At 54.0% G+C, this 26,319-nt stretch overlaps 1 protein-coding gene across 1 annotated transcript in view; it reads right to left on the reverse strand.

The window, feature by feature from the left end:
* Nucleotides 1–23,712, reverse strand: part of MAPK8IP2 (mitogen-activated protein kinase 8 interacting protein 2) — a 48,883-nt gene extending 25,171 nt beyond the window's left edge. Inside the window, exon 1 of the mRNA XM_060244528.1 lies at nucleotides 23,648–23,712. Within this exon, the coding sequence (XP_060100511.1) occupies nucleotides 23,648–23,712 (65 nt within the window). The remainder of the gene's footprint in view (nucleotides 1–23,647) is intronic.
* Between the last annotated feature and the right edge of the window lie 2,607 nt (nucleotides 23,713–26,319).

Raw genomic sequence — 26,319 nt, forward strand, 5'->3', positions numbered from 1 at the left:
TCTAACTCTCAGGAAGTTCTTCCTCATGTTGAGCTGGAAACTCTTTTGATTTAATTTCAACCCGTTGGTTCTGGCCCTACCTTCCGGGGCCACAGAAAACAATTCCACCCCATCCTCTATAGGACAGCCCTTCAAGTTCTTGAAGATGGTGATTCTATCACCTCTCAGCCACCTCCTCTCCAGGCTAAACATGCCCTGCTTCTTCAACCTTTCCTCATAGGACTTGGTCTCCAGACCCCTCACCATCTTCATCGCCCTCCTCTGGACCCGTTCCAGCTTGTCTAGATCCTTCTTAAAATGTGGTACCCAGAACTGAACAGAGCAAAGCGATACCATCACATCACGTGATCTGGACACTAGACTTCTGTTGATACAGCCCCAAATTGCATTTGTGTTTTTAACCACCGCATTACACTGTTGACTTGTGTTCAGCGAATAGTCCACTAGGACCCCTAGATCCCAAGGGTCTGGGCGGCCATTGCTGTGCCGTGCTGAGGGAAACACGGAGGCTGGAGATCTCGGTGTGGATGCAGCAGAGTTGCCATTTGCAGGGCAAGTGAAGAGCCGGGGGGGGGGAAGTGGGGGGAGTGGCTTGTGGACCCTGCCTGGCTCTTGGGAAAGAGCCCCTTCTCTCTGCTGCATCTGGTGCACCAGCTCTCTTCTTTCTGAGACTTGCCCAATCTGGCCATGTAGATCAACGCTTTCATAACCTCACGGACTACAGTGATGTGTTTTTACATTGGTTTGCCCTTGAAGACAACCTGGAAGCTGCAGCTGGTCTAGAATACAGCAGCTGGATCATTGCCAGAGGCCAGCCAGCAGGAGAACGCCTATCGCTAAAAAACATCCGCCCACCAGTTTGTTTCAGAGCCAGTTTGGTGTAGTGGTTAAGTGTGCACAACCTCTCCGGGGAGGCTATGTCACTCTCTTTTGGGGACTGAACCGGGGGGGCCTTCTGCATGCCAAGGAGATGCTCTGCCACTGAGCCTCAGCCCTTCCCCCTAAAGGAAGGCATCTGGTACGGAGACAGACCTTTGGAACGCCAAGGCCAGTATGGCCCACTCCACCTGGCAGCAGCTCTCCAGGGTCCCAAGCTGAGAAACGTCTTTCCCATCCCCTCCTGCTTGGTTCTTTCTAACTGGAGATGCTGCCAAGATTGGACCTGGGGTTCCTTGCAGGTCACACAGACACTCTTCCTCTGAGCCACGTGGCTGAGGACCAAGGACCCTTCCAAAGGGTTCCTTCCACGACCTTTCCAAAAGGATCTCGGGGTCTGTGGAGAAACGCCATTTTAGTCAGTGGTGGTGCTTCATTTGGCAGGGGTCAGTAAATCCCTCAGCAGGGCTTTGTAGCCTTCCCCTCACTCCCCCCCTCCCTTCCAGAGCCAAACCAACAACGCTAGGGGGAAAATCTCCTAGAGAGGCAGGAAGTGCTGTTGTTCCTTGCATGTGTTAGGCAGGAAGAGAAGGCAGATTTGAACTGGGGCTCGAGCGAGCATGTGGTGAGCAATGGAGGCTCCTGCCTGGGAAGGCCCAGGCAGGCAGACTAAGTAAGTAATTCACAAGACAGGGCAAGTTTAGAGCAGGGCCAGCCGGATGCGTTTATAATCACCTTTTCTTTGTTATACTGGTTGCTGTGCTGGGCTGTGCTGAGCTGGGCTGTGCTGTGCTAATTTGGTAGATGCAACTGTTTTTGTTTTGTTTTTCTTTTCCTATCTTTTTCTCTTTTTAAATAAATATATTTTTACTGTTTAAATGCTGGCAGTCAATCTCTGTACCACCTAGATCCCCAGACCGCTTTAGACCACGCTGTGTTGAGAAGGGGGCCCCGGGGAAGGGGGAAGGCATGCAGTTGGATAAGGTGCCAATCCTCCAGGGGTGCCCCAAAGAAGCGCTGTCTCTGTGAAACCCAAGTGCAGGGTGGCAGAGGACCTTGAGGCCTGGCCTCACAGCTGGAGAGGGGGATTGGGAGTCCTGTTCCTCTCAATCTGAACCCCGGGACTGAGCAGGTGGTGGCAGCGAGCCCAAGGGGCAGGAGGAGAAATAGCTCCCTCCAGGAGTTGGCGACTCAATAGGGAGCTGACGGGACCGGGTCTGAAACCAGAATCGGGCCGGTTCCGCCACAGGGTCTTAGTGGGTCATACGCTGAACATGAGTCAACAGTGTGATGCGGTGGCTAAAAAGGCAAATGCAATTTTGGGCTGTATCAACAGAAGTGTAGTGTCCAGATCACGTGATGTGATGGTATCACTTTGCTCTGCTCTGGTAAGACCTCACCTGGAGTCTTGTGTTCAGTTTTGGGCACCACATTTTAAGAAGGATATAGACAAGCTGGAATGGGTCCAGAGGAGGGCGACGAAGATGGTGAGGGGTCTGGAGACCAAGTCCTGTGAAGAAAGGTTGAAGGAGCTGAGGATGTTTGCCTGGAGAGGAGGCGGCTGAGAGGTGAGAGGATCACCATCTTCAAGTCCTTGAAGGGCTGTCATCTAGAGGATGGTGTGGAATTGTTTTCTGTTGTCCTGGAAGGTCGGATCAGAACCAGTGGGTTGAAATTAAATCAAAAGAGTTTCCGGCTCAACATTAGGAAGAACTTCTTGACCGTTAGAGTGGTTCCTCAGTGGAACAGGCTTCCTCCTGGGGAGGTGGTGGGCTCTCCTTCCTTGGAGGTTTTTCAACTGAGGCTGGATGGCCATCTGACAGCAATGAGGATCCTGTGAATTTAGGGGGAGGGGTTTGTGAGTTTAGAGTGGTTCCTCAGTGGAACAGGCTTCCTCCTGGGGAGGTGGTGGGCTCTCCTTCCTTGGAGGTTTTTAAGCAGAGGCTGGATGGCCATCTGACAGCAATGAGGATCCTGTGAATTTAGGGGGAGGGTTTTGTGAGTTTAGAGCGGTTCCTCAGTGGAACAGGCTTCCTCCTGGGGAGGTGGTGGGCTCTCCTTCCTTGGAGGGCTTTAAACTGAGGCTGTTCTGTGAAAGGGAGGACCGCCTCCTCCCAATTGCCGCTGGGTGCCATCTCATCTCCTCAGGCTGCCACCCATTTAAAGCTGCCCACCTGGCATCAACAAGGGCCCAACCAGGGCTTCTTTTGCAGCAAGAACTCCTTTGCATATTAGGCCACACACCCCCTGATGTAGCCAATGCTCCTGGGTTTACAGTAGGCCCTGTACTAAGAGCCTTGTCAGCCCTTGGAGGATTGGCTACATCAGTTGGTGTGTGGCCTAATAGGCAGAGGACTCCTTGCTGCAAAAGAAGCCATGGATGGATGGATGGATGGATGGATGGATGGATGGATGGATGGATGGATGGATGGATGGATGGATGGATGGATGGATGGATGGACGGACGGATGGACGGACAGGTATATAGATAGCTTTTTTGCAGCAGGAGCTCCTTTGCCTATTAGACCACACACCCCTGATGTAGCCAATCCTCCTGGAGTTTACAGAAGGCCCTGCAAGAAGAGCCCTGCAAGCTCTTGGAGGATTGGCTAGATCCCGGGTGTGTGGCCTAATATGCAAAGGAGTTCCTGCTACAAAAGAAGCCCTGGGCCCAACCCTTCTCTGTAACAGCTGCTGTGCTATGGGATGGGTTCCCTGGGAGAGGGGCTGTCTTTTCCAGAGGCCTTTAGAGGACACTGTGGGGCCTTTTTGTTTCGGTTGCGGGGGGGGGGGGGGGAGGGGAAGCTGAACCACTCCCAGTTTTCTTGCCCTCGCTGTGTTTTTCAGTCTGGCCTGGGAAGCTGCCTTCAGCCACAATGGGCAGGGAGGCTATAAATATTTTAATAAATCTCCAATGCCAAGAGTGCCATTAGCCGCTTCCTCCCACTTGAGATTGCTCTTGGGTAGAAGGGAGAAGTTGGGCAGATGTGTTTTCTCCCCTCTCTGCCAACAGGACTTCTCCCAGCCAGCCACTGCAGCCTCCCTCTGGGCCCCAGAGAAAAGGCGTGTGTGTGTGTGTGACACAGACATTTAAAGCCATCAGTGACTCCTGGAAGCAATCTTGCAGTGCCACTGGGTGGCGGCTCGCAGAGGAGAGCCCCCAGATGCCCCCCCCCACAAAGCCCCACGGGTCCAGCAACTCAGAGGTTAAAAGACTCGCCAGGGAGCACTGTTGTTATGGAAACCAGCCTGTCGAAAGAAAAGAAGAAATCCCAGGCTAATCCGTAGATATATTCAAATCATGCTCCAGAGATGGGAAGCGGAGGATTTACACACACACACACACACACACACACATACACGTGTTACCCCTTCCCATGTCTACTTTTTGTTGTTCAGTCGCACAGTCGAGTCGGACTCTTTGCGACCCCCTGGACCAAGCCACGCCAGGCCCTCCTGTCTTCCACCATCCTCCGAAGTCTGCCCAAATTCATGTTTGTTACATCAGTAACACTGTCCGGCCATCTCCTCTTTTGCCGTCTCTCTCTCATGGATGGCTGCCTTGTCGTGGCAAGAGAGCTTGCGCGGTTCAATGATGCTGTGGGCTATGCCACGCAGGGCCACCCAAGATGGACAGGCCACGGCTGAGAACCCAGACTAAATGTGATCCACTGGAGAAGGAAATGGCAACCCGCTGCAGTAGCCTTGCCAAGAAAACCTATGCCTACTACCCCTGCCAAAGTAGCCTTTCCAAAGCAACTGCAATGGAGATCCTTCTATTTCCCAAGGTACGAGCTGTCCCCTCCCCAGCAGAGTCGGACCCTGGGGGTCCCACCCTACACCTTTAAGGGCATGGGGTGAGCGGGAGCAGAGTCAGGGGAAAGAAATCTTGCCCAGAGTTCTTGCTACGAAGCAGCGGCCAGGGCTGGCTGAGAGGGGCCAACCACCAGAGGGGGTCCCCACCTTCCATCCTGGCTGTGCAAAGCCCCTCTGGGAAGACCCCTTGCAGGCCCCAGGCAACAACTTCCTCTGGGAAAAACATGGAAGCCCAAGAAGGCCAGCAGTTTCCCCCCCACAACCACACACGCTGAAACCTTCTCTTTCTTGCCGGGGGGGGAGGGGGAACAAACAAGGTGGGGTAGCACATGCCCTTGTCTTGCACATGCATGCGCCCTCAGTCTCTGGGTTTTAAAGGGAGGAGGAGCAGGATGGAGTGGCAGCAGCAGCAGGGAGATGCCCTGCCCCACGGAGCTTCCAGTTGACCCTACCAATGCCCCTCTGTTGACCACGCCTCATGCAGCATGCAATGCCCTCCACCCCACCCCTTCTTGCCATGGCCTCACCCTTCTACCCCTCACAGGCCCTCCCCTCAGCCCCACCAGTTCTTCATAGGACCACCCACCTTCTAGAATCATAGAACCATAGAGCTGAAAGGGATCTCCAGGATCATCTATTCCAACCCTCTGCACAACGCAGGAAACTCACAAATCCCTCCCCCTAAATTCACAAGGTCCTCATTGCTGTCAGATGGCCATCTGGCCTCTGTTGAAAAACCTCCAAGGAAGGAGAGCCCACCACCTCCCTAGAAGGAAGCCTGTTCCACTGAGGAACCACTCTAAACTCACAAACCCCTCCCCCTAAATTCACAGGATCACCATTGCTGTCAGATGGCCATCTAGCCTCTGTTGAAAAACCTCCAAGGAAGGAGAGCCCACCACCTCCTGAGGAGGAAGCCTGTTCCACTGAGGAACCACTCTAAACTCACAAACCCCTCCCCCTAAATTCACAGGATCACCATTGCTGTCAGATGGCCATCGAGCCTCTGTTGAAAAACCTCCAAGGAAGGAGAGCCCACCACCTCCCGAGGAATCATAGAGTTGGAAGGGACCTCCAGGATCATCTACTCCAACCCCCTGCACAATGCAGGAAACTCACAAACTTCTCCCCCTAAATTCACAGGATCCTCATTGCTGTCAGGTGGCCATCTGGCCTCTGTTTAAAAACCTCCAAGGAAGGAGAGCCCACCACCTCCCGAGGAGGAAGCCTGTTCCTGTGGAAAAAGAAGTACTTGCTCACAATACAAGAACTCGTGGGCATTCAATGAAATTGCTGAGCAGTTGGGTTAAAACGGATAAAAGGAAGTACTTCTTCACCCAAAGGGTGATTAACACGTGAAATTCACTGCCACAGGAGGTGGTGGTGGCTACAAACATAGCCAGCTTCAAGAGGGGATTGGATAAAAATATGGAGCAGAGGTCCATCAGTGGCTGTTAGCCACAGTGTGTGTGTGTGTGTGTGTGTGTGTGTGTGTGTGTTTTGGCTACTGTGTGACACAGAGTGTTGGGACTGGATGGGCCATTGGCCTGATCCAACATGGCTTCTCTTATGTTCTTAAGTGACAAAGAGTGTTGGACTGGATGGGCCATTGGCCTAATCCAACATGGCTTCTCTTATGTTCTTATGTGATACAGAGTGTTGAACTGGAGGGGCCATTGGCCTGATCCAACATGGCTTCTCTTAGGTTCTTCTGTGACACAGAGTGTTGGACTGGATGGGCCATTGGCCTGCTCCAACATGGCTTCTCTTATGTTCTTAAGCTAGGTCTGAAGGAGGAGTTTCTGGGAGTCTCATGTCTCAGAGACCTTTTGGGTAGCACCCAAAATATGGACAGGCAATGCCCAGCAGCAGCGAAACAGAGAGGAACACCCCCCCCCCAGCCCCCGGCCAGGCACTGAAACAGCTGTAAGCAACTCTGTGGATGCCGTCACTAGAGCTTAGAAAAGGCTACCAGTTGCCATGGCTCATTCTCTCGGGCTAGATGTGCCATCGCACACCTGGAACATTCCCACTAGCAGTGTGTGTGTGTGTGTGTGAGTGCGTGAGAGAGAGAGAGTGAAATACTGTCAAACTGTTTCTGACTTCTGGTGACCCTCTGAATGAGTGACCTCCAAAACATCCTCTGTTGTTAACAGGCCTGGCTCAGGTCCTGCAAACTGACTCTGTGGCTTCCTCCAGCCAAATGGGATTCTTGCTCTGTAGGAATGTTGTTGTTCAGCCGAACAGGTGAGTCCAACTCTTTGCGACCCCCTGGACCAAGTCACGCCAGGCCCTCCTGTCTTCCACCATCCTCCGAAGTCGTCTCAAATTCGTGTTTGTTACATCAGTAATGCTGTCCAGCCGTCTCCTCTTTTGCCGCCCCCTTCTTCTTTTGCCTTCTATCTTCTCCAGCATCAGGGTCTTCTCCAGGGAGTGCTCCCTTTTCATTGGGTGGCCAAAGTATTGGAGCTTCAGCTTCAGCACCTGACCTTCCAGGGAACAGTCTGGGTTGATTTCCCTTAGGACTGACTGATTGGATCTTCTTGCAGTCCAAGGGACTCTCAAGAGTCTTCTCCAGGGAGTGCTCCCTTCTCATTGGGTGGCCAAAGGATTTGTGCTTCGGCTTCAGCACCTGACCTTCCAGGGAACAGTCGGGGTTGATTTCCCTTAGGACTGACTGACTGGATCTTCTTGCAGTCCAAGGGACTCTCAAGATTCTTCTCCAGGGAGTGCTCCCTTCTCATTGGGTGGCCAAAGTATTGGAGCTTCAGCTTCAGCATCTGACCTTCCAGGGAACAGTCTGGGTTGATTTCCCTTAGGACTGACTGACTGGATCTTCTTGCAGTCCAAGGGACTCTCAAGATTCTTCTCCAGGGTGTGCTCCCTTCTCATTGGGTGGCCAAAGTATTTGAGTTTCAGCTTCAGCATCTGACCTTCCAGAGAACAGTCTGGGTTGATTTCCCTTAGAACTGACTGGATCTTCTTGCAGTCCAAGGGACTCTCAAGAGTCTTCTCCAGCACCACAGCTCGAAAGCATCTATTCTGTAGGAATGGCTGGCACAAATCCGATATTTTATAGCACCATATTGTTAATGTTAATTTTAATAATCTGTAATTGTTTTAACCATGTTTTTATAAGTATAACTGATGTATAATGTATTTTATGTTGTGAGCCGCCCTGAGCCTGCCTCGGCGGGGAGGGCGGGATAGAAATAAAAAATTATTATTATTATTATTATTATTATTATTATTATTATTATTATTATTATTATTATTATTATTATTATTATTATTATTATTATTATTCCAGGTGGGAATGCAGAGCAGCCCAAGAAAAGCCCCTGCCTGGCCGTTCCCTCCCGAGGGTCTCAGAGCCTTTGGACCCCAGAGGGCCCTGGCAACCCCTCCTTCACAAGCAAGCAGCATTTCGGGTCTCTCTGTGGCCCCGTCTCCCCCGAGGAGCTGCTGCATGGAGGCTCAGCAGCCGCAGCAGGGAAGTCCAGGCAGGGTGGCCTTCAGCAGACAGGGCAACAGGGGCCCGGCCCACCCCAGGCAGGTTTCCAGAGGCCGCAGGACTTCTCCTGCCCCGGCCCAGCCCTCGGCTCCCTGCCTGAGGATTAATCTCTGGCTCAGTTTCAGCCTGATGCTGGGAGGGGAAAGCAGGCCCTGCGGGGGAGGCAGGGGGGGGCTTTGCACTTGCACAGCCTCCCGCTGAAACTGGGTCGATCCTCCGGAGCAGCTGCTCTGCACAGGGCTTAGCCCAGCCTCAGCGAGACAGAGCAGATGTGCAGGATGCCAGCGGGAAAGTTTTCCCCATGGCTCAGCAGCAGAGCATCCGCTTGGCCTGCACAAGGCCCCAGGTCCAATCCCCGGCACCATCTCCAGTTCAAAAGGACCACCCTTGAAGGGATGGGGAAGACCTTGGAGGGGATGGGGAGGTGGTGGGCTCTCCTTCCTTGGAGGGTTTTCAACAGAGGCTAGATGGCCATCTGACAGCAATGAGGATCCTGTGAATTTAGGGGGAGGGGTTTGTGAGTTTAGAGTAGTTCCTCAGTGGAACAGGCTTCCTCCTGGGGAGGTGGTGGGCTCTCCTTCCTTGGAGGGTTTTCAACAGAGGCTAGATGGCCATCTGACAGCAATGAGGATCCTGTGAATTTAGGGGGAGGGGTTTGTGAGTTTAGAGTAGTTCCTCAGTGGAACAGGCTTCCTCCTGGGGAGGTGGTGGGCTCTCCTTCCTTGGAGGGTTTTCAACAGAGGCTAGATGGCCATCTGACAGCAATGAGGATCCTGTGAATTTAGGGGGAGGGGTTTGTGAGTTTAGAGTAGTTCCTCAGTGGAACAGGCTTCCTCCTGGGGAGGTGGTGGGCTCTCCTTCCTTGGAGGGTTTTCAACAGAGGCTAGATGGCCATCTGACAGCAATGAGGATCCTGTGAGTTTAGGGGGAGGGGTTTGTGGGTTTCCTGCACTGTGAAGGACATTGGACTAGATGGCCCTGGAGGTCCCTTCCAACTCTATGATTCTAGGAATCTATGACCTTCTCAGCTTGAGATTCTGGAGAGCTGCTGCCAGTCTGAGCTCAAGATACCTTGTCCCTGATGACCTCTCAGGTCCCACAACTGACAGATCCCATCTTAGAAAATGGATATTTGACTCTGATGCCCGACTAGACTGTACCTTTATATTAAAAATCAAAAGCACCATGGGACAAATTAATTAAGCTGGAACACACAAGATCTCCATACTTAGTTAACATTGCTAATCCTGTTCTTAGAGCGAACTTTACCTCCTTATGATTCCAGTCAATACCAACAGCAGTCATAAAAAGGTCGTTTTAACCAAACTTCAGTGGCCCAACATTTATGCAGATGCTGTCTTCATGCAATTGAGGATTTACCTCACTATTTACTTTCCTGTTCACTCTATTCCAGTCCAAGGGCTAAATTTTTAGATGGGATTCTGTCAGGCCTAAGTGCTTATTCAGTTGAGGAAAAATTAGTATTTCTTTTATCTGATATTGATGCTTATATCCCCCAGAAAGTTTCAGTCTTTGTCCTTGCAGCAAAGAAGATACGTGCCAAGGTGGCAAGGCGAAGAGATAACGTTAGATTTATGTCTACATCTTTATTGTTATTGCCACTGTATTGCATCCATTGTTATACCCTTGCTATACCTTACATGATACCTTGTATGTTTTAACTTCTAGTTTTCTTTCCTTTTCCTTGAGATTTTTGTAGATTTGTAACAGCCAATGGCTAATTACAATAAACGAACTGAGGGGTGATATGATCACCATCTTCAAGTACTTGAAGGGCTGTCCTATAGAGGATGGGGCAGAATTGTTTTCTGGAGCCCCAGAAGGTAGGACCAGAACCAATGGGATGAAATTAAATCCAAAGAGTTTCCGGCTCAACATCAGGAAGAACTTTCTGACTGTGAGAGCGGTTCCTCAGTGGAACATGCTTTCTCCTCGGGAGGTGGTGGGCTCTCCTTCCTTGGAGGTTTTTCAACAGAGGCTAGATGGCCATCTGACAGCAATGAGGATCCTGTGAATTTAGGGGGAGGTGTTTGTGAGTTTAGAGCGGTTCCTCAGTGGAACAGGCTTCCTCCTTGGGAGGTGGTGGGCTCTCCTGCCTTGTAGGTTTTTCAACAGAGGCTGGATGGCCATCTGACAGCAATGAGGATCCTGTGAATTTAGGGGGAGGGGTTTGTGAGTTTAGAGCGGTTCCTCAGTGGAACAGGCTTCCTCCTTGGGAGGTGGTGGGCTCTCCTTCCTTGGAGGTTTTTCAACAGAGGCTAGATGGCCATCTGACAGCAATGAGGATCCTGTGAATTTAGGGGGAGGTGTTTGTGAGTTTAGAGCGGTTCCTCAGTGGAACAGGCTTCCTCCTTGGGAGGTGGTGGGCTCTCCTGCCTTGTAGGTTTTTCAACAGAGGCTGGATGGCCATCTGACAGCAATGAGGATCCTGTGAATTTAGGGGGAGGGGTTTGTGAGTTTAGAGCGGTTCCTCAGTGGAACAGGCTTCCTCCTTGGGAGGTGGTGGGCTCTCCTTCCTTGGAGGTTTTTCAACAGAGGCTAGATGGCCATCTGACAGCAATGAGGATCCTGTGAATTTAGGGGGAGGTGTTTGTGAGTTTAGAGCGGTTCCTCAGTGGAACAGGCTTCCCCCTCGGGAGGTGTTGGGCTCTCCTTCCTTGGAGGTTTTTAAACAGAGGCTAGATGGCCTTCTGACAACAATGAGGATCCTGTGAATTTAGGGGGAGGTGTTTGTGAGTTTAGAGGGGTTCCTCAGTGGAACAGGCTTCCTCCTGGGGAGGTGGTGGGCTCTCCTTCCTTGGAGATTTCTAAACAGAGGCTAGGTGGCCATCAGACAGCAATGAGGATCATGTGAATTTAAGAGGAGGTATTGGTGAATTTCCTGCATTGTGCAGGGGGTTGGACTAGATGACCCTAGAGGTCCCTTCCAACTCTAGGATTCTATGAACTGACTGACTGATCTGGATGGACCCAGCGGGAGTCTGACCCAGCAGAAGGGAGCCTCCTCCTGTGCCCCCCCCACCGTGCCCTGGCAGCATCACCTGGAGGTCAGCCCTGCCTCCGCTTTTATGCAGCTGAAGTCTCCCCCCCCCCATGACCTCTTGCCCCAGAAAAGAAGGGTCTTGCTTCCCTTCCCCTTTTTAGATACATAGAAACTGCCGGGACCCCCGACCCCCTCCTCTTTTGCCTACTTTTGAAAACTCCCAATGGAGCCATGAAGTTCCCCACCAACTGCACAAAGGTCAAGAGCCGCTCCAGGCGCTTCCAGGTCAGATCCTTGGCAAGGCCAGGATCCAAATGGGAAGATTCCAGTTAAGGACTCCACATGTGGAGAGCACTTTGTTCCCACCACCAGGGTGAGGAGGGACCAGGGTTTTCTGGTGTGTGACACAGAGTGTTGGACTGGAGGGGCCATTGGCCTGATGCAACATGGCTTCTCTTTTGTTCTTATGTGTCTGGGGCAGTGATGCTCTGTATCCTTGGTGCTTGGAGAGGGGGCACAGTGGGAGGGCTTCTAGTGTCCTGGCCCCATTGATGGACCTCCTGATGGCACCTGGTTTTCTTGGCCACTGTGTGACACAGAGTGTTGGACTGGAGGAGCCACTGGCCTGATCCAACAGGGCTTCTCTTATGTTCTTATGTGACACAGAGTGTTGGACTGGAGGGGCCACTGGCCTGATCCAACAGGGCTTCTCTTATGTTTTTATGGGTCACAGAGTGTTGGACTGGATGGGCCATTGGCCTGATCCAACATGGCTTCTCTTATGTTCTTCTGTGATACAGAGTGTTGGACTGGAGGGGCCACTGGCCTGATCCAACGTGACTTCTCTTATGTTCTTATGTCTGGGGCAGTGATGCGCTGTATTTCTGGTGCTTGGGGGGGGCACAGTGGGAGGGCTTCTAGTGTCCTGGCCCCACTGGTGGACCTCCTGATGGCACCTGGGTTTTTTGGCTGCTGTGTAACACAGTGTTGGACTGGATGGGCCATTGGTCTGATCCAACATGGATTTTCTTATATTCTTATGTTCTTACATTTCACTCCAAGATGGCAGCTGCTGCCTCTAAGGGCGGAGGGTCAGAAATGGCAAGCACCTTCAGTGAGCGACCAAGAGGGAAAGAAGTTCATTTCCTTTGGTGGTTGCAGGAGGCTGGGTCTTTGGAGACAGTTCACCTGGGGGAGGGCCAGAGAGCGTGATGATGATGATGACTGAGACAAGTCAGGGAGGGGGGAAAGAGGATCCCGCCCATCCATCTCTGGGGGGGGGGGCATCCTACCCCAATTCCCAGCGGTGGGGGTTGAAGGGCGGGCAGGAGGATGATTACACCAGATTCTCCAACCAGGAGAAATCTGACTCAGGGTTCGTGTCTTCCTGGGAGTGACTGTCTAGTGTGGAACCATGTTTAGCATCTCTTTTCCGGAAGAGGCGAGACATCACTGCTTCTTGAAGGCACAAATGCAGCTTTCAGGCATCTGCCAGGTCTTTGGAGGGTCTGAGTACGGTTGCCAAGCACAGGTTGAAAATTCCTGGAGATTTTGGGTGGAGCCCAAAGAAGGGAAGGACCTCCATAGAATACCATGCTGTAGAGCCCACTTTCTAAAGTTGTCATTTTCTCCAGGGGAGCTGATTTCTGTAGCCTGGAGATTCTGGGAGCAGTTCAGCCCCCCCCCCCCCCCCCAGCCTGGCAGCTCTGCTTCAGTGTTGCTTTCTTGCACTTTTTGCAGATGGAGGGGAGGGGAGAAAGGACCCCTCCCTGCCCTTGCACTGCTCTTGCATTTCTGCCTCTCAGGAGACTGAGGCCTCCTCCCTCCCTCCCTCCCTCCCTGCTCTTGGGCTCGGAAAAAGATTTCCATGATAATAAACAGGCCCAGGAGGCGGCCTGCCCTTGGAGACAGGAGCAACGGGTTGCTGCCAGTCCAAAAGATTAGAGGAGAAAGGACAGGGGGAAGTGGTGCCCAGGTAGACATAAGAACAGCTGGCAGCAGAGAGAGAGAGAGAGACAGAGAGAGAGAGACAGAGAGACAGAGAGGAGAGAGGAGGGGGGAGGCAGCAGATCTCAGAGTGAGGTTGCAGCAGAAGCCTTGAAAGGGGCCACGGCTCAGGGCAGAGCAGAAGGTCCCCGGTTCGATCTCCAGCCCAAACCAGCGGGTCACAGGGGATGTGGAAGGTCTTTCCCCCCAAGACCCGGGAGAGCCACGGCCAGTCCTGACCTGGGGGGGGGGGGGGACAGTTCAGTCCAGTCCAGGATCAGGCCGCTTGGTGTTCTCCCTAATTGAGGGAGGGGCCCTGGTCAGGGGAAGAGCCTCTGCTTGGCATGCAGAAGGTCTCCATTCAATTCCCGGCACTGCCAGTTAAAAGGAGTAGGTAGTGTGATAGAATCATACAATCATAGGGTTGGAAGGGACCCCCAGGGTCATCTAGTCCAACCCCTTCCACAATGCAGGAAACTCACAAACACCTTCCCCTAAATGCACAGGATCCTCATTGCTGTCAGGTGGCCCTCTAGCCTCTGTTGAAAAACCTCCAAGGAAGGAGAGCCCACCACCTCCCAAGGAGGAAGCCTGTTCCACTGAGGAACCACTAAACTCACAAACCCCTCCCCCTAAATTCACAGGATCTTCATAGCTGTCAGATGGCCACCTAGCCTCTGTTGAAAAACCTCCAAGGAAGGAGACCCCACCACCTCCCCAGGAGGAAGCCTGTTCCACTGAGGAATCGCTCTAAACTCACAAACCCCTCCCGCTAAATTCACAGGATCCTCATTGCTGTCAAATGGCCATCTAGCCTCTGCTGAAAAACCTGCAAGGAAGGAGAGCCCACCACCTCCCGAGGAGGAAGCCTGTTCCACTGAGGAATCGCTCTAAACTCACAAACCCCTTCCACTAAATTCACAGGATCTTCATTGCTGTCAGATGGCCACCTAGCCTCTGCTGAAAAACCTCCAAGGAAGGAGAGCCCACCACCTCCCAAGGAGGAAGCCTGTTCCACTGAGGAATCGCTCTAAACTCACAAACCCCTCCCCCTAAATTCACAGGATCTTCATTGCTGTCAGATGGCCACCTAGCCTCTGTTGAAAAACCTCCAAGGAAGGAGAGCCCACCACCTCCCAAGGAGGAAGCCTGTTCCACTGAGGAATCGCTCTAAACTCACAAACCCCTCCCCCTAAATTCACAGGATCCTCATTGCTGTCAGATGGCCATCCAGCCTCTGCTGAAAAACCTCCAAGGAAGAAGAGCCCACCACCTCCCGAGGAGGAAGCCTGCTCCACTGAGGAACCGCTCTAAACTCACAAATCCCACCCCCTAAATTCACAGGATCCTCATTGCTGTCAGATGGCCATCCAGCCTCTGTTTAAAAACCTCCAAGGAAGGAGAGCCCACCACCTCCCCAGGAGGAAGCCTCTTCCACTGAGGAACCACTCTAAACTCACAAACACCTCCCCCTAAATTCACAGGATCTTCATCGCTGTCAGATGGCCATCTAGCCTCTGTTGAAAAACCTCCAAGGAATGAGAGCCCACCACCTCCCGAGGAGGAAGCCTGTTCCACTGAGGAACCGCTCTAACGATCAGGAAGTTCTTCCTAATGTTGAGCTGGAAACTCTTCTGATTTAGTTTCAACCCATTTGTTCTGGTCCTGCCTTCTGGGGCCACAGAATACAATTCCACACCATCCTCTAGATCCGGGTTTCCCAAACTTTTCTTTCCTGTGGCCTGGTTATTTTTACATTTTTCCTTCATGGCCCACTAAAATGTGGTGGTGGAGCCAGGAGACTTTGCGGATGGAGCTGGGAGACAGGAATCATGTCATTTCCTGTGGTATCACTTCCAGGTTAAGGGCCAAGTGATGACACTTCCAGGGCACACTGAATCAAAACTCCACCTTTTCCTGTGATGTCACTTTCAGGGCACTCCCCCAAACCTGCCTCTTCTTCTGAAGTAACTTTGTCTTCAGAAAAATCTCTCTGAAACTCATGCTGAGCCAAAATAGGGGTGGAAAGTGGGTGGTCTGCAACTTTTTCATACATTCCCAGGGTCCTCTCTTTCCACCCCCATACCTGCATGCACCTATCTGTTTGTGTGTTTTTCTCCAGCTTGCAAGCACTCCTAATGCCCAAGTTCAGTTGCCTGCACCACCTACACACCCCTTCCTCAACAGCACTGGCCAGTGTATGCAGTTGGGAGTGCTGTTGCCATTGCCATCAGGAATGCCAGCACTGTATACCACTCATACTGGGCCCTGGCAGCTGCTCTACCTCAAAATATGCTGACACAGTTAGTAGGCCCTTCCTTCAGCTGCTACTACTGGAACCCTGCCTCAAGCTACAACCAAGCTTGCTTGGTTTCCAGAAAATCTTTTGACAGTTATTTTTAATTCTTTTCTTTGGTTGAAACACTGGGAAATTGCTGTGAAACGTAGAGAATTGTATTGCAATTAATGAATTAATTTCAAGCTATATGAAGTTCACACAAGCTTTTCTGCAGTTATCCCAAAAAGGATATTTATGAGGGGCTTGCAGCTTTTTACTGGCTGTGTTTCCCATGCCTTTAAAAGCAACCTGTTGTGCAGATTTTTAGCCAATGAACTTCTTTCATCCTTTTTAATATCTACAGGAGGAGTTTAATTTTGGTGTCAAGCAGCTATTAAAAGCAGGACCAGTAAAATGGTGCGAGGTTCATAGTACCATCACTTCCAGTGCTATTGAGATATGCAGTAGTAATGTCCAATAATCTCTTTCTGCCTCACATCTCTCACTCTCACTCACTCACACAGAAATCTCATAGAAAGGCCAGCTGGCTACAACTGGGTGCCAACTTTTCATTGGCAGAGCTCCAATGTCTGCAACAACAGTATGACGAACAGAAAAGTTTAATCCAGTAAAAATGGAAGAAAAGAAAGAAAGAGAAAGTGAAAGAATAAAATGGAAGGAAAGGAAAGGAAAAGAAAGAACATAAGACAAGCCATGTTGGATCAGACCAGTGAACCATCCAGTCCAAAGTTCTCTCATACAATGCCCAAAAAGCACCAGAATGTCCACCAGTGGGGCCAGGGCACTAGAAGCCCTCCCACTGTTGCTTCCCCACCCCCAGCACCAAGAATACAGACAGAACATCACTTGCAGGGAAAGAAAGAAAGAAGGGAGGACAAAGGGAAAAAAAGCCTTACTCACCATTAGATGACCCCAGCCAGCAACAATTCTGCCCAGGGGACATTTGGTAAAAAAATAGCTACTGGAATGCCCATTCCCTGCCCCTCCCAACTGAAAAAAAAACATCCCCCCCCCCTTTTTGCTGCTCAGGCCTCCTGGGGAAATCTCCCCAAAAGAACATACTGCAAGGCACATGAAAGCTCATACCTTGAAGAACACTTCATGGGTCTAAAGTGGCAGTGGACACCAGCTTTTCTCTCAAACACTGGGAGAGGGGAGAAGGAAGAGGAGGCGGCCCATCTCCTCTCTGCACAACACAGAGACGGGGGAAGGAAAGAAGCCAAATGGAGCTCAGGCTTTGCAGCCTGTGTCAGTCTTCAAAGCTAGCTTTTCTCTGCACAACAGAGAGACGAGGGAAGGAAAGAGGCCAAATGGAGCTAAACATCCCAAGCTCCTTCAACCTTTCCTCATAGGACTTGGTCTCCAGATGTGAAAGACCTCTGCCTGAGAGACCCTCGAGAGCCACGGCCAGTCCAGACCATGATCAGATACAGCAGAAGGCAGCTTCATGCCTATTACCGCATGGAGAGCACAGAGGGCCACTGCAGCTGAGAAGCAAGAGGGGAGCAGAGGCAGATGCCACAGGAGCCCCCTGGAACCTTGCCTCCGCAACGAAGAAGACAGGGCCAAGGCAGCTGCAGCACCAGCCCCAGCAAGAACTTCCTGCCCATCTCCCAAGCCGGGACTGGGCTGTTGGGAGGAGAGAAGCCGGCGACCAGGCCTTTGCGGGCAGCAGGAGAGCTCCTTCCAGACTCTGAGCCACTCAGGTGGGGCACCAGCCCCTGCCCAAGAGACCCTGAGGGGCACAGGAAGACAAGCCAATGGTCATCCATCAAAGAAGCTTCTTAAGAGCTGGGGGGCTCAGAAACCACATTCCTGCCTCTCCCCACTCCCAGCCTCCCGCCACAAACCCAAAGGCATCTTGTCTTGTGCCACCTCAGAGAATTACAGATTTCCTATGGCAGAACCTTTCTTGGCCCAGAGATGTCCGTTGCGCCCACAAAGTCTGACAAAGGCTGAATCTCATTCATGCCACAATAAATATATTTTAGATGTGTTTCCCCAATGGGGACACAAAGTAGCCTACAGCATTCTCCCATTTTATGCACACAACAACCTTGTGAGGTAGGTTAGGCCAACAAAGCAGAGATTCGAACCTGGGTCTTCCAGGACCTAGTGAGACAAGTTGACCATTACATATGCAGAGATTCATCCTTACGGTGCCATGAGACTCCAGGGGACACAGCAGTCACTGCCCAGTGGGGAGTTCTCAGGGCTCCCCCTAATGTCACTGCCCTGAACCCCGCATTGCTGTCCGATGGCCATCTAGCCTCTGTTGAAAAACCTCCCAGGAAGGAGAGCCCACCACCTCCCCAGGAGGAAGCCTGTTCCACTGAGGAACCGCTCTAACAGTCAGGAAGTTCTTCCTAATGCTTAGCCGGAAACTCTTTTAATTTAATTTCAACCCATTGGTTCTGGCCCAGTGTAGGAGGAGCTTCCAAAGGAAGCTGCAGGCATCTCCTGTCCATGCTCCACCCGAGAGCGGCCCCCAATGCCTTGGGATGACGTCTGCCTCCCCAGAGGTCACAGTCCTGGCCAGCTGCAGCCCTTGGGGGGTCTCAAGGCACTTCTAGGCAGAGCCAGGAACTCTTCTTCACCAGCGACTTTCATCCTCTGGGGCTGCTGCTCTGCTAGCCACACCTCAGTCTGCTGAGATGGGCACCTCTTGGGGCAGGCAGCTTCTGTGCTTCCCTTGGCTCCATCTGCCAGTCCTCCTGGGCCACTAGCTGCTGCCCCTGGCACCTTGGGGGTGGCGTGCATGCAGGAGGGCATCTGTGACCATCTCCAGTTTCTTCCCTCAGCTCTCCTTGCAGCTCCAGCTGTGTCAGGGGGATCCAGCTGTGGCACAATCTGGGGACATGAAAGGCCACATCTCCTCCACCTCCCAAGCCAATGAAGGCTTCCATCTGCAATGCAGTCGGGAGCAGCTGGAGCCTTCGCCAGGGTCATGCTGGGTCTGTGGGCATCCTCCCTGGGAGGGCAGTGCTCGATCCATTCTGCAAGGACTTCCAGGGACCTGGAGGCCCCATCTCCCTTTTGGGCTCCGTGTTCCTTCCTTGTTGGCTACCCCCTCTGAAGTTCCTTATCTGATTCTACTCTTAGCCCACCCTACAGTGGGCCAAGCAGCCGGCCCCGAGATGGGTCAAGGGCCAGCAAATGCCTTCTCCCAGAATGAAATAGGGCATCATAAGAGAAGCCATGTTGGATGAGGCCAGTGGCCCCTCCAGTCCAACACTCTGTGTCACATAAGAACATAAGGGAAGCCATGTTGGATCAGGCCAATGGCCCCTCCACTCCAACACTCTGTGTCACATAAGAGAAGCCCTGTTGGATCAGGCCAATGGCCCATCCAGTCCAACGCTTTGTGTCACATAAGAACATAAGAGAAGCCCTGTTGGATCAGGCCAGTGGCCCATCCAGTCCAACACTCTGTGTCACATAAGAACATAAGAGAAGCCATGTTGGACCAGGCCAATGACCCATCCAGTCCAGCACTCTGTGTCACATAAGAACATAAGGGAAGCCATGTTGGACCAGGCCAATGGCCCATCCAGTCCAACACTCTATGTCACATAAGAACATCAGGGAAGCCCTGTTGCATCAGGCCAATGGCCCATCCAGTCCAACACTCTGTGTCACATAAGAACATAAGGGAAGCCATGTTGGACCAGGCCAATGACCCATCCAGTCCAGCACTCTGTGTCACATAAGAACATAAGGGAAGCCATGTTGGACCAGGCCAATGGTCCCTCCAGGCAAACACTCTGTGTCACATAAGAACATAAGGGAAGCCATGTTGGACCAGGCCAATGGCCCATCCAGTCCAACACTCTATGTCACATAAGAACATCAGGGAAGCCCTGTTGCATCAGGCCAATGGCCCATCCAGTCCAACACTCTGTGTCACATAAGAACATCAGGGAAGCCCTGTAGGATCAGGCCAGTGGCCCATCCAGTCCAACACTCTGTGTCACAAAAGAACATAAGGGAAGCCATGTTGGACCAGGCCAGTGGTCCCTCCAGTCAAACACTCTGTGTCACATAAGAACATAAGGGAAGCCATGTTGGACCAGGCCAATGGCCCATCCAGTCCAACACTCTATGTCACATAAGAACATCAGGGAAGCCCTGTTGGATCAGGCCAGTGGCCCATCCAGTCCAACACTCTGTGTCACATAAGAACATCAGGGAAGCCATGTTGGATCAGGCCAATGGCCCATCCAGTCCAACACTCTGTGTCAAAGAGTGGCCAAAAACCCAAGGTGCCATCAGTGGGGCCAGGACACTAGAAGCCCTTGCAGGAGTTCTCCAGGAGGTCGGTCAGTCATTCTCTATCAGTTGCAGAAAAGCCACCTCTGGCCCTGACCCCCACCCTTCTGTTGTGCTTGTGTTTGAGCATCTGGCCTTCTGACTGACAACTTCCACAGTGTTGTCTGCTGTTTCGATTGCTCCTGACAAAAGAACTGCAATGTTACAGTAATTCAGTTTTAATATGGTTTTACTGTTTTAAATGCTGGCTTAGGGTGTGAATAAACTAAACTATTGACAAAAGAACTGCAGGAGCATAGCGTAGGGGGTAGAGTGCTGGACTAAGATCTGGGAGACCCAGGTTCGAATCCCTGTTCTGCCCTGGAAGCTCGCGGAGCGACCTTGGGCCAGTCATGCACTCTCAGCCTGACAACCTTACAGGGTTGTTGTGGGGATAAAATTGAGAAGAGGGGGAACAAGTACGTCGCTTTGGGTCCCCCAGAGAGAAAGGTATGACAGATGTAAATAAAGAAGCAAATAAAAGACTGTGCTTTTGGTTCTTTCGATCTTTAGCTGGACCAACAGGGCTACCTGCAGCCACTTCCAGACTGTGCAGACCCTGAGGGGAAGTGAAACCAAACGGTGGGGATCTGTTTCTGTTGGAAGCCAGGCTGCCACCATCTACGAAGGAGGGGGCTTCCCCTGTAGGTTTAAATGCAGGAGGGGAGTGTGTGTGGGGGGGGGGGGGCGGTCGCTGAATGCAAAGAAAAGGACAGCACCGGCTCTTTCCCCCAGAAGCAACCAAGGAACTCCATTGCAACCACTTCTCTCTCCTGTAAGCTCAGGACCAGACTGGATGGGTGCAAGGCGTTCAGCGCCTGGAGCTTCCAGTGGTTTTTAACATTCTCATCTGCAAAGGATGGAACTGAGAAATTAGTCTGAAAAATCCATGGGAGTTCCAGATGAAGGACGGCCGGTGCTGATCCGGCTTGGGCCTCGGTCCCAAAGGACGCTCTGAGGTCACTTGGTCACCCAACGGTTTTGAGCACCTCTTTCCTCACAAGGGCTGTTCTTGTCCTTATCAGAGCCGTCCTAGGGGGAGGGGGGCAGACAGCCCCTTGGCAGACTCTGACAAAACCCCTGATCTCACCCCATCTCCTTTCCCACCATATTAAATGGCTACCGGGCAGCTCTGGGGGCCCCTCCCAGACTTATAGCTTAAAAGCCTTGATGGGTATGATCCGTTCCTGAACCTTCCACATGCCCAGCAGAGGCTCTGCCACTGAGCCATGGCCCCCACAACACACGGCCCCCAGATCTTCTGACCCACAGATGTATGCAAATCTATGAAAGCTTACATTCTGAATAAAACTTTGTTGGTCTTAAAGGTGCAACCGCACGGGTCGTTTTGTAGGAAAATAGGTGGTGGAGCTCATAAGCATAACTCATTAGCGTATGCCGCCACTCCCCAGCCAAAAGCAACCCAATGCAAGAAAGCTGAGCCCTGAGTGAGCCAGCCCAAGAGATCCAGCCAGCCTAAGCAGGCCTCACTCACCTAAGGCTCTCTTGCCCCACCCTCCCCCAGTCAAAAGGCCAGCAAGCCACCCGCCGCCCAAAATCACATCAGAAGTGGCAAAAGGGTGGTGTGGACTTCTCCAGGGGGTACATGAGGGCTGCTGGGGGCGTGGCAAAGCCCCTGGTGGCTGGCTGGCTGCCCGCTCTCCTAATTCAGGGATTGTTATGCCGCTGCACCTCCTATTCAATGGACAAGGTAGGTGGGGAGGAATGGGGGGAACTGTCAGAAATTCAGGGGCTGTGCTCCTGTGAGCTCCTGCTGGATCTGAGGCCTGTGCTACTGGACGCCTATTTTGTCCTACTTGGTCATCCAGTAGTTTCCCCTTTCTTTCCCCACATGCTCAGAAGCCTGGCCTGGAGAGAGAAGAGCCAGGTCTCCAGCAGCCCCTCTGACCCTTCCCCAGTTTAGTCAAGAGCCCAGTGGCGCCTTATTATTATTGTTAATTTGTTTTTGTTGTTGTTGTTTGTTTACATCCCGCCCGTTCCCCCATTGGGGGCTCAGAGCGGAGTACAGCAAAGAAGACGGACAGATGCTCTTGCTACAATACAGCTGGTCAGCCTTCAAGGTGCGCCTGGACTCTGGACTATTGTGCAGCAACGGACTAACATGGCTCAGCCACTCCTCTGGGTCTTGCCCCAGTTTGGCAGTCATCACCGGGGTGTCAAGAAGAGCAGCAACCTCCCCTGAGAAAGCCCCCCAGGCCCCAATCCTCCCCACAGCGGCTTGGGGGCTTCAGCGACCTGGTAGGTGCCTCTCCTCTGGACGGAGCCCGCTGCCAAGAGAAGCGGCCTCTCTCAGGTTATGTTCCTCATTCAGTGGACGGAAAGGGCTGTGCCCCCCCCCCCCAGTAGTTGTTCTCTCTTGGTGCAACATCTCCCCAGCTCTGAAACCAGGTGAGGCTCCAGTGTTAATGGAGGCCTGGCACCTTTGGGCACCACTGGCTCCTTTGGCCTGATGCCCTCCTGAAGTATGGCAAGGAGAAGAGGAAAGTGCAAGCCGGGCACCCGTCCATCCCGGTAAGGGGTGCTTCCTGCTGTAGACGGGAGCCTGGTGTTGTGGGAGGAGGGCTGGGCTGGAGCAGGAGAAGGCCGGTTGGTCGGCTGGCCGAATCTAGAAAAATCTACTTGGTTGGGCTCCACTCATCCCAGGGAAGGACTGGAGGGAAGAGGGTGGAGGAGAAGGCAGGGGACGCCACCCCAAGGGCAGAAAAGGTGGGGAGTCTCCAGAGGCCCAGCTCCAGGCTCCCAGTCGCCCTTGGAGGAGACCCTCCCCGAGCCCGAGAAGGAGGTCAAGGGTTCTGGGGAAGCCAAGGAGGGCCCCTGTAGGCCTGTAGCTACAGTGGGGCCTGGGGGGCCAGGCCCATCCTTTCGACCCCCCCCCCTCTTCCAACTGAATGGCTCCTCCATTGGAGAGCCCCCCACCTGCCCCCTTTGCTCACCGCCGCTCTGAAGGAGGAGCCGCCTGGCTGCCGCTCTTCCCGCTTCTTTTTCTCCCCTCCCCTCCCACACCTGGCAGAGCAAAGAGAGGGGTTTGGGGGCGAGTCAAGAGGTCTCTCTGAGAGGGGGGGCACGCGAGAAAGGGGGGAGCGGAGCTGCAGGCAAAGGGGGGCGGGGTTTAGCTTGTGGGCCGCCAAACTGCCCCCCCCAAACAACAGCTCCTGCTGTGCGCCCCCCAAGCATGAAATCCTGGCTAGGGCCCTGGGCGCAGGCCTTGGCGTCAGGGGCAAGGGGGGGGCGGGGTGCTCCCCTGCTCAGCAGGAATCCAGAGTTAAGGGCATGATCCCCCCCGCAAGAAGGGGAAGCAAAAGGGGGGCGCCGGCCTCTTTGGTGGGTGGGGGGGGGGGGTTTCTGCTGCCAAGGGCGGAGGCGAGCAGGCCGCGGGATGCTCCCAGGGGGAGGCGGCAGCCGGGGAGGGCCGGGGCGGCGCGATGCATCCCCGCCCTGTCTCGGGGAGGAAGGCTGCGGGGACCGGGGAGGAGCCTCGTTCTCCCGGGGGAGGGGGGGTCTTGGGGGCAGCAGCCGCGGTGGCCCCATCGGAAAGAACCCCCCCCCCCCCAAGGCCCCGGGAGATGCGCCGCCGGCCCGCCGCAGCCCCCCAGGCGAGGGAAGCGCTGCTGCTGCTTCTTCTTCTTCTTCCCCAGCAGCCTGTCCCCGCCCGACGGTGCGCGGAGGTTGCCCGAGGAGGCGTCCATCGGCAGGCAGGCAGGCAGGGAGGGGCCGCCGCCGCCCTTCTCCGCCCGGGCTGGGGGGGGGGAGTGGGAGAGCCCGGGCGCCCCCAGCCCGCCTCCTGCGCCAAGGCCCCCTAGCCCGGCCTCCCCCTGACCCTTACCTGCAGCCGGGCGGGGAGAGCGAGTGGAAGGTGGAGAGCGCGAACATCTCCGCCCGATCGGCCATCTTCGTGGCTGGGCCCGAGGAGCGCGGGGCGCCGCCGCCGACACACAGGGAGCTGCCGCTGCTGCTGCTGGCGCAGGACGGGGCGAGGCGAGGCGAGGCGAGGCGCGGGTGGAGGCGGGCGGGCGGGCGGGCGCTGGCGGCGAGTCACTGCGGCTGCGGGCCGGGCCTTGGGGCGCCTGCAGCCATCGCAGGCCGGGCCGGAGCCGAGGCGAGACAGGGCAAGGCAAGGGCGGGGGGTCGAACCTGAGTCCGGCTGCGGCCACTGCTGCCCCCGGCCCGGCGCTCGGCGGCTGGAGGAGGAGGAGCGAGGCTCCACAGCGCCCCCGCCCGGCCGCCCAGGCAGCTAGACGCGGCTGCGCAACCGTGGCAGAGCCGAGGGGAGCCCCGCAACCGCCGCCGCCTCCCGACCCCCGGCCAGCCGCCCCGCAGCCAGAGGAGAGGCCAGCCCGGCTCCGAGGAGCCCCGAAGGGAGCTGTCCCTGGTGCTGAAGCGCCGCGCCCTGCAGAGCGGGAGGGAAGGAAGGAGGGAGCTGTCCGCACCTGGTGCTGAAACCGAGGGCGCCGCCTGGGCCGCGCAGTCCCCGCGGCTCTTTCGGGTGCCTCGACCAGCACCCCTCCCATTCTCCTCGCCCAGGGCAGGAGTCCGAGAAAGCGAGTTCGGTGAAGTGCGCAGACTCTTCTGATCTGGGAGAACCGGGTTTGATTCCCCACTCCTCCACTTGCAGCTGCTGGAATGGCCTTGGGTCAGCCAGAGCTGTCTTATCTGGGAGATCCGGGTTGGATTCCCCACTCCTCCACTTGCACCTGCTGGAATGGCCTTGGGTCAGCCAGAGCTCTCTTATCTGGGAGAACGGGGTTTCATTCCCCCCTCCTCCACTTGCAGCTGCTGGAATGGCCTTGGGTCAGCCACAGCTCTTGCAGGAGTTGTCCTTGAAAGGGCAGTTCCTCTCAAAGCTCTCCCAGCCGCACCCACCTCACAGGGTGTATGTTGTGGGAGGAGAAGATATAGGAGATTGTAAGCCACTCTGAGATTCAGAGAGAAGGGTGGAGTATAAATCTGCAGTCTTCTTCTTCTTAGGTAAAAAGACTCTTAACTGGGAGAACCAGGCTTGATTCCCCACTCCTCCACTTACAGCTGCTGGAATGGCCTTGGGTCAGCCATGGCTCTCTTATCTGGGAGAACTGGGTTTGATTCCCCACTCCTCCACTTGCAGCTGCTGGAATGGCCTTGGGTCAGCCATGGCTCTCTTATCTGGGAGAACCAGGTTTGCTACCCCCTCCTCCACTTGCAGCTGCTGGAATGGCCTTGGGTCAGCCATAGCACTCTTATTTGGGAGAACCTGGTTTGATTCCCCACTCCTCCACTTGCAGCTGCTGGAATGGCCTTGGGTCAGCCAGAGCTCTCTTATCTGGGAGAACCGGGTTTGATTCCCCACTCCTCCACTTGCAGCTGCTGTAATGGCCTTGGGTCAGCCAGAGCTCTCTTATCTGGGAGAACCAGGTTTGATTCCCCACTCCTCCACTTACAGCTGCTGGAATGGCCTTGGGTTAGCTAAAGATATCTCAAGAGTTGTCCTTGAAAGGGCAGCTGTTGTGAGAGCTCTCTCAGCCCCACCCACCTCACAGGGTGTCTGTTGTGGGGGAGAAGATATAGAAGATTGTAAACTGCTCTGAGTCTAATTCAGAGAGAAGGGTGGGTTATAAATCTGCAGTCTTCTTCTTGAAAGACAGGAGTCCCGTGTGCTTCAGCCCACCCCCACTCAGGCCGCTGCAGACAGGAACCTTCATGGTGACCGTTTCTACTCCCCACCTCCCATCAGCGGTGGATGAATGGCTCCAGGAGGGGGCTGAGGCCCCCGCCAGGGGCAGGAGGGAGGCACAGGCGCCTTCCAAGGCAGATCCACTGAGGACAGCTGCGGCCCATAAACGTGTTGTGTTTGCACCCAATTCCGACTCGCTGGCTGGTTGCCAGGGCGAGGCTTCGGTCCCTGCAGATCAGATGTGCAGTAAGCCCTGGGCAAAACACCAGCTGCTCACCTTCCGAGGGAGCTCAGCCTCATAGGCCGCTCTGCATGGCGGCTGTCACATGGGGGGTGCCTCTACGCATCCCCTCCTCCCGTTAGGACATATTTCGTCACCACAAGAGGATCATCCCAACCAGCCACGAGGTTGGGGAAAAAAACACACGGGCTGCTGCCAAGACAGCCTCTTCTTTTGAAGCACAGCCCTCAGGTTCCAGAGGCAGCGGCCAAAGAGCTGTTCTCCTGCAAAGTTTGCACTTCCACACAGCGAGAGCAGAAAGAGCCCCAGAGCATGATGCCTGCTAGGACATGTGCATGCATTTCACCAGGGGCGCACGGTGGGATGGAAAACTGCAGCCCGTTTCTTCTTTCTTTTGAATGGTGAGAAGAACGACCTGCACCAGCCACTTCAGAGTGTTGAGAAAGGCATCAAATCATCAAGTCAATCTAGGAAGACTGTCTTGCCTTCTGGAACCTTGGAATGCAGGCTTCCTGCCTGGGCATTAGGATCACAGGGCAAGGCCCCCCCCCGTCTCACCAAGCGAGGAGGAGGAAAATAGGATTTATATCCCACCCTATACTCTGAA

Source organism: Heteronotia binoei, chromosome 8 (assembly GCF_032191835.1).
Source record: "Heteronotia binoei isolate CCM8104 ecotype False Entrance Well chromosome 8, APGP_CSIRO_Hbin_v1, whole genome shotgun sequence".
In the NCBI taxonomy this organism is placed as follows: domain Eukaryota; kingdom Metazoa; phylum Chordata; class Lepidosauria; order Squamata; family Gekkonidae; genus Heteronotia; species Heteronotia binoei.